At 38.3% G+C, this 18,460-nt stretch overlaps 1 protein-coding gene across 2 annotated transcripts in view; it reads left to right on the forward strand.

Moving 5' to 3' along the window:
- LOC128653202 (4-hydroxyphenylpyruvate dioxygenase) overlaps positions 1–18,460 on the forward strand; it is a 156,076-nt gene that overhangs the window by 33,346 nt on the left and 104,270 nt on the right. For both annotated transcript variants that reach the window (XM_053706347.1, XM_053706349.1), the window contains 2 exons: positions 6,038–6,142; positions 12,077–12,119. In XM_053706347.1, coding sequence (XP_053562322.1) covers positions 6,038–6,142; positions 12,077–12,119 — 148 coding nt within the window. The remainder of the gene's footprint in view (positions 1–6,037; positions 6,143–12,076; positions 12,120–18,460) is intronic.

The raw sequence follows: 18,460 nt of genomic DNA on the forward strand, positions 1-18,460 counted from the left end.
TCTGATTGGCTGATGGAATCAGCCAATCAGAATCAAGTTCAATCCGATTGGCTGATCCAATCAGCCAATCAGATTGAGCTTGCATTCTATTGGCTGATCGGAACAGCCAATAGAATGCGAGCTCAATCTGATTGGCTGATTGGATCAGCCAATCGGATTGAACTTGATTCTGATTGGCTGATTCCATCAGCCAATCAGAATATTCCTACCTTAATTTCGATTGGCTGATAGAATCCTATCAGCCAATCGGAATTCGAGGGACGCCATCTTGGATGACGTCCCTTAAAGGAACCGTCATTCGTCGGGAGACGCCGGAAGAAGAGGATGGATCCGCGTCGGATGCTTCAACATGGACCCGCTCCGCACCGGATGGAAGAAGATCGAAGATGCAGCTTGGATGAAGATGTTTGCCGGTCCGGATGTCCTCTTCTTGCCGGATAGGAGGAAGACTTTGGAGCCTCTTCTGGACCTCTTCAGCACCGGATGCCAGGACGGATCGGTGATACCTGTTGAGGTGAAGATAAGGTAGGAAGATCTTCAGGGGCTTAGTGTTAGGTTTATTTAAGGGGGGTTTGGGTTAGATTAGGGGTATGTGGGTGGTGGGTTGTAATGTTGGGGGGGGGGGTATTGTATGTTTTATTTACAGGCAAAAGAGCTGATTTTCTTGGGGCATGCCCCGCAAAGGGCCCTGTTCAGGGCTGGTAAGGTAAAAGAGCTTTTAAATTTATTAATTTAGAATAGGGTAGGGAATTTTTTTATTTTGGGGGTCTTTGTTATTTTATTAGGGGGCTTAGAGTAGGTGTAATTAGTTTAAAATTGTTGTAATATTTTTCTTATGTTTGTAAATATTTTTTTATTTTTTGTAACTTAGTTCTTTTTTATTTTTTGTACTTTAGTTAGTTTATGTAATTGTAGTTATTTGTAGAAATTGTATTTAATTTATTTATTGATAGTGTAGTGTTAGGTTTTATTGTAGGTAATTGTAGGTATTTTATTTAATTAATTTATTGATAGGGTAGTGTTAGGTTTAATTATAACTTAGGTTAGGACTTATTTTACAGGTAATTTTGTTATTATTTTAACTAGGTAACTATTAAATAGTTCTTAACTATTTAATAGCTATTGTACCTAGTTAAAATAATTACAAAGTTGCCTGTAAAATAAATATTAATCCTAAAATAGCTACAATGTAATTATAATTTATATTGTAGCTATATTAGGGTTTATTTTACAGGTAAGTATTTAGATTTAAATAGGAATCATTTATTTAATAAGAGTTAATTAATTTCGTTAGATTTAAATTATATTTAATTTAGGGGGGTGTTAGTGTTAGGGTTAGACTTAGCTTTAGGGGTTAATACATTTATTAGAATAGCGGCGAGATTCGTTCGGCAGATTAGGGGTTAATAATTGAAGTTAGGTGTCAGCGATGTTAGGGAGGGCAGATTAGGGGTTAATACTATTTATGATAGGGTTAGTGAGGCGGATTAGGGGTTAATAACTTTATTATAGTAGCGCTCAGGTCCGCTCGGCAGATTAGGGGTTAATAAGTGTAGTTAGGTGTCGGCGACGTTGAGGGGGGCAGATTAGGGGTTAATAAATATAATATAGGGGTCGGCTGTGTTAGGGGCAGCAGATTAGGGGTACATAAGGATAACGTAGGTGGCGGCGCTTTGCGGTCGGCAGATTAGGGGTTAATTATTGTAAGTAGCTGGCGGCGACGTTGTGGGGGGCAGGTTAGGGGTTAATAAATATAATACAGGGGTCGGCGGTGTTAGGGGCAGCAGATTAGGGGTACATAAGTATAACGTAGGTGGCGGTCGGCAGATTAGGGGTTAAAAAAATGTAATCGAGTGTCGGCGATGTGGGGGGACCTCGGTTTAGGGGTACATAGGTAGTTTATGGGTGTTAGTGTACTTTAGAGCACAGTAGTTAAGAGCTTTATGAACCGGCGTTAGCCCAGAAAGCTCTTAACTCCTGCTATTTTTCTGCGGCTGGAGTTTTGTCGTTAGAGCTCTAACGCTCACTTCAGAAACGACTCTAAATACCGGAGTTAGAAAGATCCCATTGAAAAGATAGGATACGCAAATGGCGTAGGGGGATCTGCGGTATGGAAAAGTCGCGGCTGAAAAGTGAGCGTTAGACCCTTTTTTGAGTGACTCCAAATACAGGCGGTAGCCTAAAACCAGCGTTAGGAGCCTCTAACCCTGGTTTTCACGGCCAACGCCGAACTCTAAATCTAGGCCTAAGGCTGTTAGTCACTACAGGACTAAAACAGCATTTGCAGATTTGAAAAAATACAAATCCACCACAACACAGGTATTACTTTTTAACTTTAGTTCAGTTTTTCAAATTGTTCAGAAAAAAAATCACAGCTTTCTCAAGTGTGTGGCTCAAATGTAATACCTGTGTAATTGTAGATGGTAATCTGCCTTCATATTGTAAGGGATCATGCTCCCTTTATCATATGAAGGCAGATTACCGATGCAGACTCTGTGTCACTGTCTGCATTGGCTTGCTGTGGTTCAATGGAGGGAGGGGAGGAAGGGTGAGTTCCCTACCTACGGAAAAACATGTTTAGTGAGGGAATGGGGGGGATAGGTTCCCTAAACTATGGGAAAGGGGGAAGAGGAGGGGGGGGGTCCAACCAGTACATGGTTGAGGGGGGATTGCTACACTACAGAAACATTTTTTATATAAACAATAAAAAAACTAAAAAAAAACAACCTACAAACTGGGTACTCACAGACAGCTTCCAGCACTTAGCATGATGGCACCTAGTGAGAGGGGAAAAAATTAGACAGCTGTTTGAGAGGGGGTCAAGGAGGTGGGTGTTTGAGGAGGGTTTCCTACACTACAGAAATGTAATTAAAAAATATATTGGGAGGGATCGGGTGTGGGAGGTTAGTGAAGGATCAGGTACGGATCGTGGTGGGAAGTGTCAGGTGGGAGGGTAATCTTTACACTAAGGTTAAAATGAACCTTTCAAGCTACCTGATTAACCCCTTCACTGATGGGAATTTGAGAAGTGTGGTGTGCAGCGGCAATTAGCGGCCTTCTTATTTCCAAAAACAATGGCAAAGCCATACAGGTCTGCTGTTTCTGAACAAAGGGGACGCCAGAGATGCTTTTACAACCATTTTTTTATGACTGCAGTAGTTGTGTGTAAATAATTTCAGTGAAAAAGTTAATGATTATATTAATATGATCGAATTTGGCGACAAAATGGTGGAATTAAATATACCAAAATGGCCCTAGATTAAAAAATAAAAAAATATATAAATATATAAAGGACTCCACTCACTGGATTTGTGCAAAGCACAAATCCATATATGTATATATATATATATACATACATACATATCAGGTACGGATCGTGGTGGGAAGTGTCAGGTGGGAGGGTAATCTTTACACTAAGGTTAAAATGAACCTTTCAAGCTACCTGATTAACCCCTTCACTGATGGGAATTTGAGAAGTGTGGTGTGCAGCGGCAATTAGCGGCCTTCTTATTTCCAAAAACAATGGCAAAGCCATACAGGTCTGCTGTTTCTGAACAAAGGGGACGCCAGAGATGCTTTTACAACCATTTTTTTATGACTGCAGTAGTTGTGTGTAAATAATTTCAGTGAAAAAGTTAATGATTATATTAATATGATCGAATTTGGCGACAAAATGGTGGAATTAAATATACCAAAATGGCCCTAGATTAAAAAATAAAAAAATATATAAATATATAAAGGACTCCACTCACTGGATTTGTGCAAAGCAAACAATAGCAAATTTATTGCATAGTGGTGACGTTTCGGGGCCAGCAGCCCCTTCCTCAGACTATGGTGCAGTCCTTTTGTTCTTTATTTTTATATATATATTGCTTTACAGATTTAGGGCCCGGTTACAAGTGGCGTGCTAATTAAAGCTCCTGCTCGAGCATTAACTGAGCTAGAAGTAAGCTTGTCAGGTTACACTCGTATTATGAGTTGAAAGTAAACTGTTTTCGCTTAGAATATTGCTTGCACGTTCATGTATTCTCCCATAGAAGTCAATGGAGAAAAAAAAACTAATTCCCCACTCTTGCGCAAACACGATTGCATATTCTGGTGTGATAACCTGACATATATATATATATATATATATATTGCATGTTCATGATTATATATAGGTATATATATATATATATATATATATATATATATATATATATATATATATATATAGAGAGAGAGAGAGAGAGAGAGAGAGAGATAGGAATATCTATTTATAAATACTTAGAATATATTCTGCTATGTGCAGAACATCAGAATGTGAAATATTTACACTAAATACACAGTTTAAACCTTTAATAAATATGAATATTGCATAAATATGATTTTTATTTTTTTCATGTTTACATCTACTAGCTGCAAAGAGCTCTAATGCACTTATATATAAATGCACTTATATATATGTGTACATATGTATATGTTTATATATATATATATATATATATATATGTCTGTAAATACAATTTCAAACAAGTAAAAACATAAATACACATGTACACACACACATATATATATATATATATATATATATACATACATACATATACATCTTTAGACATGTATATGTATGCATCTCTATGTTAACGCCATTTGCCTGCCTTTTTTTTTTTCTAACACCTGAGAGCTCATATGTTTGAGCCTTTATAACTTTTGAGTGCAATATTTTTTTTAATAATTTTTATTCTATGAGTGTAAGTGTACTTTGTAATGTATTTTTGATGTGTTTTGTGCAACTATTTTAGTTTTGCAAAACAGTTAACCAGAGCTCTGAAGTTGCGGTAATCGTTCAAGCGTAAATCGTGATTGCGTGCAAGCGATCGCATTTACTTTCAACTTGTAATACCAGCGGTAAGCCTGACAAGCACAAACACTTGCAATAAACCCCTTATCGCTTGCGCAAAAATGTTTCCGCTCCACCCCTAGGGGGATATTTATCAAAGGTCTGACAGTGCGGATCAGGTCCGCCAGACCTTGCTGAATGCGGAGAGCAGTAGCTGCTGGTGCAACGCCGCCCCCTGCAGATTTGCAGCCAATCGGCCGCCAGGAGGGGGGGTTTCAATCAGAGCAGGCGGACAGGTTATGGAGCAGCAGTCTTTAGACCGCTGCTTCATAACTGGTGTTTCTGGCGAGCCTGCAGGCTCGCCAGAAACACGGGCTCTCAAGCTCCATCCAGAGCTTGATAAATGGGCCCCCTAATCTGGCCCTTACTGTTCCTCTTTCCCAAGAAAGATCAGATTTAATTTTTAAGATTTGCCTGGAAATTCTAAGAAAGACCTATATAAATAAATATTTTCCTTGCATAAAAATATGTAAAACATAAACAGTTTTTAGAATCTGGCCAATCCCTTTGCTTTTTATATTTTAAGAGGGAAAACAATACAGCCAATAAAAGTCCATATTGCTCAAGCCATTATAGTCATGTGTGTATGCACCTTGTTGTCTGTTCCTATGAGGATAGTGCTTCAGTTCAACTCAACATACAGGACAGACAGTAGCTAAAAAAAAGTTATATGGGTGTTTTTCATCTCAAAACAGCATTTTTAAAACAGTTTGGGTATCCACTTTATAAAAATAATGGTGATCATATTTTTACGGGTGATAGTAGTTTGGGATATAAGTGAACTACTTTATATAGATTAGCTATTCCAGGATAGAAGTTATTAAAATTAATTTGGGGCAAAGATTACTCCACACTTCTAAGAAAAAAAGCAATTTTTTTGGCAAAGTAAATGAAATAATTACAATATTGCTCAATATACTTCACAGTAAATGACAATGTAGCAGATTAAAAAATGTGGATGAAACATTTTTCTACATTAATACAAATTTACAATACTGATGAACAGATGTTGCAGAATAATTTCCAATTCCCCTGAAGCACTATGCTCCTGTCTGCACATTACTGAAACTCATTCAGCAACAATGGCTCAATGTATAAATACTTCAACAGAACTGTGAATAAATCATGTATTTAACACCTGGATTTTCCCTTTAGGCAGCTTCATTTTATTGTAACAAGATGGGATTTGAGCCTTTTGCTTACAAAGGATTGGAGACTGGAAGCAGAGAAGTGGTATCGCATGTAATCAAGCAAAACAAGGTAAGTATCATAGGAAATGCATGAGATTTAAGGCAATGAAAGCTTATTTTCATTTAAGTCAATGGCCTAACGTCACTAAAAATGTAAATAAAAGTAATATAAGGGAGATCAATCCAAATATTATGCAATGCCATGGGAAGGGTTTAGTTTTGTTGGCACCCTCAGTGATTAGAAATGCTGACATTTTGAAGTAAATTGGTTCAGTATTTTATTGTCTAGTTGTTGCAAAAACAAACAGTTGTTTCTAAGATTTAAAAGTTTAAAAACATAAATGAAGGCATACTCAGTAACAGCATTTGATGACAGAGGATTGTAGGAATCATAGTACCAGATATTGCAGGAGATTTCACATTGCCTAGGGCAGCACAAACACCAAACACACCACTGTGTAAGATATAACTGGAGAAAGTGGTTAAGCATCTGATATATGTCAAGAAAACAAAAATTATGCTTACCCGATACATTTCTTTGTTTCTAGACATGGAGAGTCCACAACGTCATTCCAATTACTAGTGGGATATTAGACTCCTGGCCAGCAGGAGGAAGCAAAGAGCACCCCAGCAAAGTGTAACTGCCTTACCAATAACCCCCAGTCATTCAGCCGAAGGAAATGGAAAAAGGAAGAAACACAAGGGTGAAAAAGGTGCCTGAGGTAATACTCAAAAAAACTGCTGAATTATAAGCAAAAAAAGGAGGGAGGGTTGTGGACTCTCCATGTCCGGAAAGAAATTTATCAGGTAAGCATAAATTTTGTTTTCTTTCCTATGACATGGAGAGTCCACAATGTAATTCCAATTACTAGTGGGAACCAATACCCAAGCTAGAGGACACAGAATGAACAGGAAGGGAGAAAAAGGCAGGAGGACCTAAACAGAAGGTACCACCGCTTGAAGAACCTTTCTCCCAAAAGAATCCTCAGCCGAGGCAAAATGATCAAATTTGTAGAATTTGGAAAACATATGTAAAGAGGACCATGTTGCCGCATTGCAAATCTGTTCCACAGAAGCTTAATTTTTGAAAGCCCAAGAAGAGGAGACAGCCCCAGTGGAATGAGCCGTAATTATCTCAGAAGGCTGCTGTCCAGAAGTCTCATAAGCCAAATGAAACAATCTTCTCAACCATAGAGACAGAGAAGTAGAAGCGGCCTTCTGATCCTTACGCTTTCCAGAGAAAACAACAAACAGGGCAGAAGATTGCCGAAAATCTTTAGTAGCTTGTAAGTAAAAATTTTAGAGCCTGCACAACATCCAAGTTATGCAAAAGACGTTCCTTTTGAGATGACGGAATAAGGACAAAAAGAAGGAACAACAATATCCTGATTCATGTTTCGATCCGATACCACCTTAGGAAGAAACCCCAATTTAGTATGAAAGACCGCCTTATCAGCATTAAAAATAAGGTAAGGGGAATCACACTGCAGAGCTGAAAGCTCCGACACTCTGCGAGCGGAAGAAATGGCAACAAGAAACAAAACTTTTCAGGATAACGGCTTTATATCAACAACATGCATTGGCTCAAATGGAGCCTGCTGCAAAACTTTAAGAACCAAATTAAGACTCCACGGAGGAGCAACAGGTTTAAACACAAGCCTGCTTCTAACCAGGGCCTGTACAAAGGCTTAAACATCTAGGAGGTCTGCCAGACGTTTGTGCAAAAGGATAGATAAAGCAGAAATCTGACCCTTCAAAGAACTGACCGATAAACCCTTATCCAGTCCATCCTGAAGAAAAAAAAAAATCCGGGGAATCCTCACCCGGCTCCAGGAGAACCCCTTAGATTCACACCAAAAAAGATATTTACGCCATATCTTATGGTAAATCTTACGAGTAACCGGTTTTCGAGCATGAATCATAGTTTCAATGACCACTTCAGAAAAACCACATTTAGACAGAACTAGGCGTTCATTCTCCAAGCAGTTAGCTTCAGAGAATCTAGGTTTTGATGTAGGAAAGGACCTTGGAGTAGAAGGTCTTTCCACTGAGGTATCCTCCAAGGATGACATCCTCACTATGACATCCTCACTAGATCTGCGAACCAGATCCTGAGAGGCCATGCAGGAGCTATTAGAATTACTGATGCTCTCTTCTGTTTGATACGAGCAGTGACTAGTGGAAGGAGAGCAAACGGAGGAAACAGATAAGCCAGAGAAAGCTAGGAACAGCTAGAGCATCTATCAGAACAGCCTGAGGATCTCTTGACCTTGAATCATACCTTAGAACCTTGGCGTTTTGGCGGGACGCCATCAGGTCCAACTCTGGAACTCCCCACTTGAAAGATATCTGAGAGAACGCTTCCGGATGGAGAGCCCACTCTCCGGGATGAAAGGTCTGTCTGCTCAGAAAATCTGCTTCCCAGTTGTCTACTCCTGGAATGTGGATGGCAGATAGGAGACAATTGTGGGCTTCCACCCACTGCAGAATGCGAGTCACCTCCCTGGTGGTTGACGTAAGTCACTGAGATTATGTCCGATTGAAATCTGATAAACCGGACCAACGTCAGTTGAGGCCACGCTGATAGGGTATTGAAGATAGCTCTGAACTCCAAGATGTTTATGGGAAGAGAGGACTCTTCCTGAGACCACAGGCCCTGAGCCTTTAGAGGGCCCCAAACAGCTCCCAGCCTGAAAGGCTGGGGTCCGTCATCACAATTTCCCAGGAAGGTCTCAGAAAGCAAGTGCCTCGAGACAGATGTTCCTGTGACACCCACCACGGGAGAGAGTCTCTTGTTAGAGGGTCCAGATTTATCCTCTGAGATAAATCCAAATGATCTCTGTTCCATTGACAGAGCATACAAAGCTGCAGCGGTCAGAGATGGAACCGAGCAAAAGGAATGATGTCCATGGATGCCACATCAGACCAATCACCTCCATGCATTGGACCACAGATGGACGAAAAGCAGACTGGAGAGAAAGGCAAAAAGCAAGAATCTTATCTTTTCTTATCTCCGTCAGAAAAATCTTCATGGACAGGGAATCTATTAAAGTCCCTAGGAAACACACTTTGGTAGATGGTACAAGAGAACTTTTCTATAAATTAACCTTCCATCCATGGGAACGTAGAAAAGACAACAGCATCTCTGTATGAGATTGGGCTAGTTGAAAAGATGATACCTGCCCTAATATGCCATCTAGTTAAGGCACTACAGCAATTCCCTGGGATCTGATCACAGCCAATAGCGCCCCCAGAACTTTTGTGAATATTCTGGGAGCCGTGGCCAGACCAAATGGAAGTGCAACAAATTGGAAGTCAGCAGAAGGCTGATTTAGAGTCAGCAGAAGGCTTCTTGTTTGGTTTCGCCTTGTTCCAGGGCTGGTTGGATTTCCAATTGGATCTGGATTGGTCCGGTTTTGAAGAAGAAGAGGAGGACTTTTGTCCCTTAAAGTTATGAAAGGAACAAGAATTAGAAGCTAGATTTAAATACACAAACTTTAATTGCTTAGGAGATTAAAATTATCATCAGGCAAATATTTAGCAAAAAATAAAAATTGCAGTCTTTGAGAAAAAAACTGCCTCAGATATCGGAGGCTCCTACCGGCCAGAAAGAATGTCCCACTAGAATTTGACACTGGAAGTCAGCAGAAGGCTTCTTATCCTGAAAGCTGTCAAACAGAAGCCGAGTATTAAGCAAAGTTAAGAAAAAATGGCTGCACAAACTGTATAACCGCTCCGTAAAAGCGGAAGTGTGGTCCTACACGATGATCGGGACATTCAAGTGCATCACAGAGATAAACTACGCTCTAAAAGAGTGCAAAAATTAGTGCTGTTTAAATGAAGGATCTGAAAAGAGGATTAACCTCCTAAATGCTGTAATCCTTCTGTACCTAGAAGGCAAAAGCACTTACCATAGATCCAATTGCATGATGAATGCTGATCCTTAGGTGTGGCAGGCGCCTCACTCCCTGTCATAGACCTGTAGGAAAAGAAAGAACAGAGTACCCAACTCTAGCTTTCTACAAAGGTGTAGCAAAGTGTTAAAAGTAAAGCAAAGACTTCCTTGCAACCTTTTAACTGCTAAAAGCCACCACTACTCTTACTTAAGAGATTGATGTGGACACAGCTAGTCCCCAATCCTTGCTTGCAGGGAAAAGTACCCATAAGAGGATTAAAATCTTTAGACACCAACTTTGCACAACCTCCATTGACAGAGGGAAAGAGAATGACTGGGGGTTATAGGTAAGGCAGTTACACTAAACAGCTTTGCTGCGGTGCTCTTTGCCTCCTCCTGCTGGCCAGGAGTTGAATATCCCACTAGTAATTGGAATGACATCGTGGGCTCTCCATGTCGTAGGAAAGAAATAGGCTTTACAGGGACTTTCTAAGTATAGGAACTCTCAGGGTTCTGTAGCATCTAGGGGTCAATCCTTTAGAAAAGCTTATCAAATGATTTATCAGCAAAAATTCTCCTAGACCTTAATAGTGTTTTTCTGTTCATAATCATTAGTTACGTTTTTCTTAATGATCACGATCAACTGCCTAATCATGATTATAAATGAACATTCTGATTTCTGTGTTTTCCGCCATATTTTTATAAGTAGAAGTAATATTTCCATGTGGACTGAGCATGTGCAAAAACATTACATTATAATTAAAACAAATGCCACTGAAATGTGCCAAACTTGGGTTTTCATAATGTCAAGGCTGTTGAAATAAGTGCAGTAAGCTGGCAGAAAAGTGTTTTCTGGCAGATAAGAATAGTAAGAAAAAGGAAGACAAGGCTCTTATATAGCGGGGCACTTTATCTTCATGCTACAATGCCCTCATAATTTTGAAAGTTTAAAATATGAAAACCCATTTATAAAACCAGACAAATTGTCCAAAAAAAGATATAAAGTAATACTGGTATGTATGCCTATATTAGCACAAGCTGTTGTATCCTTGAGACTTTGCAACAGGTAGATGTCAGAACAGGTGTAAGATGAAGAGAAGAAGAAAGGTGGCTGTGTGTAGCTAAAAAGGAATTCACTAATATGCTGCTCTCCCCCCTGTGGCAACAAACTGCCTTGACGTTAATGGTGCATGTGAAAGAAAGAGAAGGATCTTAGAATATAAACAATTTAGAAAATATCATACAATATCATAATGCCAACTCAGCCATGTTTTCCTGGATAGTTATGCGTTACACATGCTGCCGGGGTGCAGGGAGCAACATGAACTGTGCCATGCAGCTGTACTACTATACATGTCTCTGCTCAGGAAAACTGAGGTGGCAACAGCGTATCTAGCACATATCCTGTAGGATTATAGAACCAAGCCCTACAATTCGCGGATATATTCAATTATGGATACCAAGCTTTTAAAAACAAAAAAAATGTATCATGGGCAGATTAAAGGGTCATGAAACCCAAATTTTTTCTTTCAAGATTCAGATTGAGAATACAATTTTAAACAGTTTTCCAATTTACTTCTACTATTTAATTTGCTTCTTTCTCTTGTTATTGTTTGCTGAAAGGTTTATCTAGGTAAGCTCAGGTGCAGCAAAGAACCTAGGCTCTCGATGCTGATTGGTGGCTGCATTTATATATACTGATTGCCATTGGCACACGCACGTGTTCAGTTAGAAACAAGTAGTGCATTGCTGCTCCTTAAACAAATGATACTAAGAGAATGAATAAAATTAGATTATAGAAAAAAGTTGTCTAAAATTGTATTCTCTATCTGAATTATGAAAGAAAATGTTTGGGTTTCATGTCCCTTTAATTTTGATATTAAAATAAACCATAAGGTAGTGTCTTCAAAGTCAAATCATCCCTTTATTAATGAAACATGGGGATCCAAGGATAGGCACAACAGCCGGGGACACCCCCTTAGTCATGCGATAATGATATTATAACCTCTGATACCATTTGTAGCACAAACTAACATTTAACCTCTTTAAAATTCACATTATCTGAAGATGTATTTTGCTAAAATGTGTTTATTTCTTTTTGTATTTCAGTGTATTTTTATTTTTCAATCTCCATTAAATCCTGGAAATCAAGGTAAAGTTTTATAAATACACCTGGATATTGCTCTGTTTTATAAAAACTAGAAACACATGCCATGTATTTTTTTTTTTTACTTATTTTAGCCATTATCCTCAATGCTAAGCCTATTAGTTTATAAAATTAAAAAGGGGAGGTAAAATAATTGTCATATTGTATGACACATTTTATTAACTTTTTTTTTGTGCACTGTGGTTGCATTTCCATTTGGACCCCTTCCTTAGCACTACTGTTTTATCATTCTTAAATTCATACTAGGTCCAGTCCTACATTCATAAAATGTATACAGTGTTAGGCTATAAACTACACATTAAGGGCGCGATCCGATATAGATCGCAGTTTGCGGCGCAAGCGAGGGAACCCGCGTCGCCCGCAGTTTCAGCTCGCAACTCGAGCTATCCCATATATGTCGCCGTCAGATGCTAACGTCTGACAAACCAGCGATGTCCAGAAATCTGCGCAAGTACAAATTTCTGGCGTCGCCAGTGACTTGCGGCACGTTAGAAACTGCCGGCGCCCACAAAACCTGACTAAAGTCTAAATCACCCGCACTGTCTAACACGCCTCCCTAACATAGCCCGACACGTCTAACCCTCTATCCGCTATCCCCCCTCACTAGCCTAACAATAAAATATGTATTAACCCCTAAACCGCCGCTACCTAATAAAGTTATTAACCCCTAAACAGCCGCCAGCTATATTAAATCTATAACCCCCTAAAGTGAGCCCCTAACACCGCCGCCATCTACCTTACCTACCCCCTAAAGTGAGCCCCTACCCCGCCGCTATTTTAAAATTATTAACCCCTAATCTAATCCCCCTACCCCGCCGCCATCTATATTAAATTATTTAACCCCTAAAATACTAAACTATCCCTACCACTAAACCTAAGTCTAACCCTACAAATAGCCCTGAAAAGGGCTTTTTGCGTGGCATTGCCCCAAAGTAACAGCTCTTTTGCCAGCCCTTAAAAGGGCTTTTTGCGGGGCATGCCCCAAAGTAACAGCTCTTTTGCCAGCCCTTAAAAGGGCTTTTGGCGGGGCTTTGTCCCAAAGTAAACTGCTCTTTTGCCTACAATCTACATCCCCCTACACCGCGGCCACCTATAATAAATGTATTAACCCCTAATCTAATCCCCCTACACCGCCGCCAGCTATATTAACTATATTAACCCTAATTATATTAGGGTTAATATAGTTAATATCGTTATTATATTATATATATATATTAAGTATAATAACCCTATCTAACTCTAACATCCTAACTAAACTCTTATTAAAATAAATCTAATATTAATATTATTAATTAAAATATTCCTATTTAAATCTAAATACTTACCTATAAAATAAACCCTAAGATAGCTACAATGTAATTAATAATTACATTATAGCTATGTTAGGGTTTATATTTATTTTACAGATAAATTGTTAATTATTTTAACTAGATATAATAGCTATTAAATAGTTATTAACTATTTAATAGCTACCTAGTTAAAATAATTACCCAATTACCTGTAAAATAAATCCTAACCTAAGTTACAAATACACCTACACTATCAATAAATTAAATAAACTACAAATATCTATCTAAAAATACAATTAAATAAACTAAACTAAATTACAAAAAAAAAAAAACACTAAATTACAAAAAATAAAAAAAAGATTACAAGATTTTTAAGCTAATTACACCTATTCTAAGCCCCCTAATAAAATAATAAAGCCCCCCAAAATAAAAAAATTCCCTACCCTATTCTAAATTAAAACAAGTTCAAAGCTCTTTTACCTTACCAGCCCTTAAAAGGGCCTTTTGTGGGGGCATGCCCCAAAGAAAACTGCTCTTTTGCCTTCAAAAAAAAACACAATACCACCCCCCAACATTACAACCCACCACCCACATACCCCTAATCTAACCCAAACCCCCCTTAAATAAACCTAACACTACCCCCCCTGAAGATCTCCCTACCTTGTATTCACCCCGCCGGGCAGAACTCCTAATCCGATCCGGGCGATGTGTTCCAGCAAGCGGCAGTGAAGTCTTCTTCCATCCGGGCGATGTCTTGAAGCAAGCGGCAGAGAGTCTTCTTCCATCGGCGACGTCTTCAAGCAAATCGGCATCTTCAATCTTCTTACTTCGCTCCTCCGCCGCGGAGCATCCTTCCGGCACGACGACTTCCCGACGAATGAGGTTCCTTTAAATGACGTCATCCAAGATGGCGTCCGTCGAATTCCGATTGGCTGATAGGATTCTATCAGCCAATCGGAATTAAGGTAGAAAAATCTGATTGGCTGATTGAATCAGCCAATCAGATTCAAGTTCAATCCGATTGGCTGAACCAATCAGCCAATCAGATTGAACTTGAATCTGATTGGCTGATTCAATCAGCCAATCAGATTTTTCTACCTTAATTCCGATTGGCTGATAGAATCCTATCAGCCAATCGGAATTCGACGGACGCCATCTTGGATGACGTCATTTAAAGGGACCTCATTCGTCGGGAAGTTGTCGTGCCGGAAGGATGCTCCGCGGCGGAGGAGCGAAGTAAGAAGATTGAAGATGCCGATTTGCTTGAAGACGTCGCCGATGGAAGAAGACTTTCTGCCGCTTGCTTCAAGACATCGCCCGGATGGAAGAAGACTTCACTGCCGCTTGCTGGAACACATCGCCCGGATCGGATCAGGAGTTCTGCCCGGCGGGGTGAATACAAGGTAGGGAGATCTTCAGGGGGGGTAGTGTTAGGTTTATTTAAGGGGGGTTTGGGTTAGAATAGGGGTATGTGGGTGGTGGGTTGTAATGTTGGGGGGTGGTATTGTGTTTTTTTTGCAGGCAAAAGAGCAGTTTTCTTTGGGGCATGCCCCCACAAAAGGCCCTTTTAAGGGCTGGTAAGGTAAAAGAGCTTTGAACTTGTTTTAATTTAGAATAGGGTAGGGAATTTTTTTATTTTGGGGGGCTTTATTATTTTATTAGGGGGCTTAGAATAGGTGTAATTAGCTTAAAAATCTTGTAATCTTTTTTTTATTTTTTGTAATTTAGTGTTTTTTTTTTTGTTGTAATTTAGTTTAGTTTATTTAATTGTATTTTTAGATAGATATTTGTAGTTTATTTAATTTATTGATAGTGTAGGTGTATTTGTAACTTAGGTTAGGATTTATTTTACAGGTAATTGGGTAATTATTTTAACTAGGTAGCTATTAAATAGTTAATAACTATTTAATAGCTATTATACCTAGTTAAAATAATTAACAATTTACCTGTAAAATAAATATAAACCCTAACATAGCTATAATGTAATTATTAATTACATTGTAGCTATCTTAGGGTTTATTTTATAGGTAAGTATTTAGATTTAAATAGGAATATTTTAGTTTATAATATGAATTAGATTTATTTAATAAGAATTTAGTTAGGGGTGTTAGGGTTAGATAGAGTTAATATAGTTAATATAAATACTATAGTAACTATATTAACTATATTAACCCTAATATAATTAGGGTTAATATAGTTAATATATATAATGTAATAACTATATTAACTATAATATACTTAGGGTTAATATAGATAATATAGCTGGCGGCGGGGTAGGTAGATTAAATTAGGGGTTAATAATTTTAATATAGATGGCGGCCGTGTAAGGGGTTCACATTAGGGGATAGATCAGTTAGATGGTGGCGGTTTTAGGGGTTCACATTAGGGGATAGATCAGTTAGATGGTGGCGGTTTTAGGGGCTCACAGTAGGGGGTTAGTTTATGTAGATGGCGGCGGTTTAGGGGTTAAATACTTTATTAGGGATTGCGGCGGGGGATCGCGGTTGAAAGGGAGATAGACATTGCGCATGCGTTAGGTGTTAGGTTTATTTTAGCAGATCGCGGTTGACAGGGAGATAGACATTGCGCATGCGTTAGGTGTTAGGTTTATTTTAGAAGATCGCGGTTGACAGGGAGATAGACATTGCGCATGCGTTAGGTGTTAGGTTTATTTTAGCAGCCAGTTTAGGGAGTTACGGGGCTCCAATAGTCAGCGTAAGGCTTCTTACGGCTGCTTTTTGTGGCGAGGTGAAAATGGAGTAAGATTTCTCCATTTTCGCCACGTAAGTCCTTACGCTGTATATTGGATACCAAATTGCGCGGGTTTGGTATACCTGCCTATGGCCCAAAAAACTACGGGTGACGGCAGAAATATACGCGCGTAACTTCTAGGTTACGCCGTATATAGAATACCAAACCCGCGCAAATATTGGCGTCGCCGACTTTTGCGGGCGACGATTTTTATCGGATCGACCCCTAAGTACTTAGAAACATATTCCCACCCCACAAAATTAGTAGTATTGTGAGTTAGGGTCCTTTTTTTGAGTTGGTCCAAAAGCTGTGACATTTTGAATCTTCTCAAATGTTTCTGAACTTTTAATTAAAGGGACAGTCTACTTGAAATGTTTTATTGTTTACAAAGATAGATATCCCTTTATTACACATTTCCCAGTCATGCATAAGCAACACTGTTATATTAATATCCATTTTACCTATTTGATTAGCTTCATATAAGACCCTGTAGCAGCTGCCCCTTATCTCAGTGCCTTTTTTTTAGTCTTTGGACCCCATGTATAGCATGTATATTGGACTAGCCCTAGCCTCTCTGAAAACAAAGACTCTATTGCTTCAATACACAACACATACTTTAATATGTTGTGTTTATTTATTATTATTATCATTAACAACAAGTTAGATTGTAAAAGAAAGGTGCTCCCATTGTTTGTTTTTCTTATCATTGATGATGTTTTAGCCTCATGTTATTTTAAATCTTCATGAATCAAATAGTTAATAAATAATCATTTAGATTATAATGATGATTTAGAATATGGTGTTTTCATGATTTTTTAAAATTGATAATAAAAAATATGGTCACTTTGGTGGTATCTGTTGTTAATATATATTTTTACTTTATATGCCTGTCTAATTTAATATTAGTAATATAAATTCATGTTTTCTACTACAACTCTTTCCCCCCCTAAATGTCCTTTACTTTATGACAAACATATTAAGCTAGCTTTGTATGTTTGAGATGAAAGGCTTTTTTCTTTTTGGTTATGTATTATTGTATTTGTTTGAACATGAATTAAAAAAAATGTAATTGCTTTGGGGCAGTTGCTTCAAAAGCAAAAAAATATATATTTTGCTACTTACCAGGTTGAAACACTTGGAGGCACTGTTATCCCAAGCAGATCTGTGAATACACTTCAAAATTATAGACTCTAAAGAGTAACTTCATTCAAAACTGTCCTGTGTCCAGGAAATATTGATTATTGCCATGGAGGAAATACGCATATACAATAAAGCGTTTAAACATCAACATGACAACTAAATTGCAGTTAGAAAAACAGCTAAACTAGGGGTCCTATATTATAACCTTTTTACTCACTGAAATGTTATTTTGTACCTGTTAGTGAGCATGTCTTAGGGTCATAACAAGACATTTATACTCTAATTCAGGGGTTTTCCAAGTCTTAGGTGGGGGGCCTCCTCTCTGAAGAGATTTAAAAGACAGTGCCCCCTCCCTCATAATAGATTTTACTTTATATTTTCTCTTTAAAGAAAAATGTAATATTTATTATTGGCTTTAATTTGGGAAATTTACATTTTCAACCAAAAGAGTGCTACATTCACGTTTCAATTTGCACTTTGTTACTCATATGTCAAATGTAAGTTACTGATCAAGACAAAAACGCAAGGCTCTCTGAGCGATTTTGACCTCAGTGTCTTTCTTGCAGGTGGCCCTTTGCCTTATTTCACCACAAAATGGCCAATGTCATTGTCGGCTCTTAAAATCCATTCTATTTTTTAGCAGTCAGCTGCTGCTTGTGGTTTCCATAGGATAGTGTGACTTGTCACTGCTCCTCCCCATATATGCTCTAGCGCCCCCTAGGGAGGCCGCCTCACACTTTAAAAACGACTGCTCTATTTATATAGAAACAGTCTTTAAATAAATGCTGTAGGTAGGTATATTGCATTGTTTTGGCTTGCACTCTGCTAATATCTGCTGATACCATGGTGAAGTTATGTACCTGTGTTAGGTGTAAATTCCCAATATTTTCCTTTCATGATTCATATAGAGAAAACAATTTAAACAACTTTCCATTATACTTCTATTATCAAATTTGCTTCATTCTATTGGTATCCTTTATTGGAGGAGCTGCAGTGCACTACTGGGAGCTGGCTGAACACATCTGTCATTTTTTTTACAGAAGTAAATTGGAAAGTTTTTTAAAATGACATACTCTGTCTGAATCATGTTAATTTAATTATAAACTTTTATAACAATATAACTAAAATTCTCTTTCTGGATCCCAT

The sequence above is a fragment of the Bombina bombina genome, chromosome 3 (assembly GCF_027579735.1).
Source record: "Bombina bombina isolate aBomBom1 chromosome 3, aBomBom1.pri, whole genome shotgun sequence".
Lineage (NCBI taxonomy): Eukaryota > Metazoa > Chordata > Amphibia > Anura > Bombinatoridae > Bombina > Bombina bombina.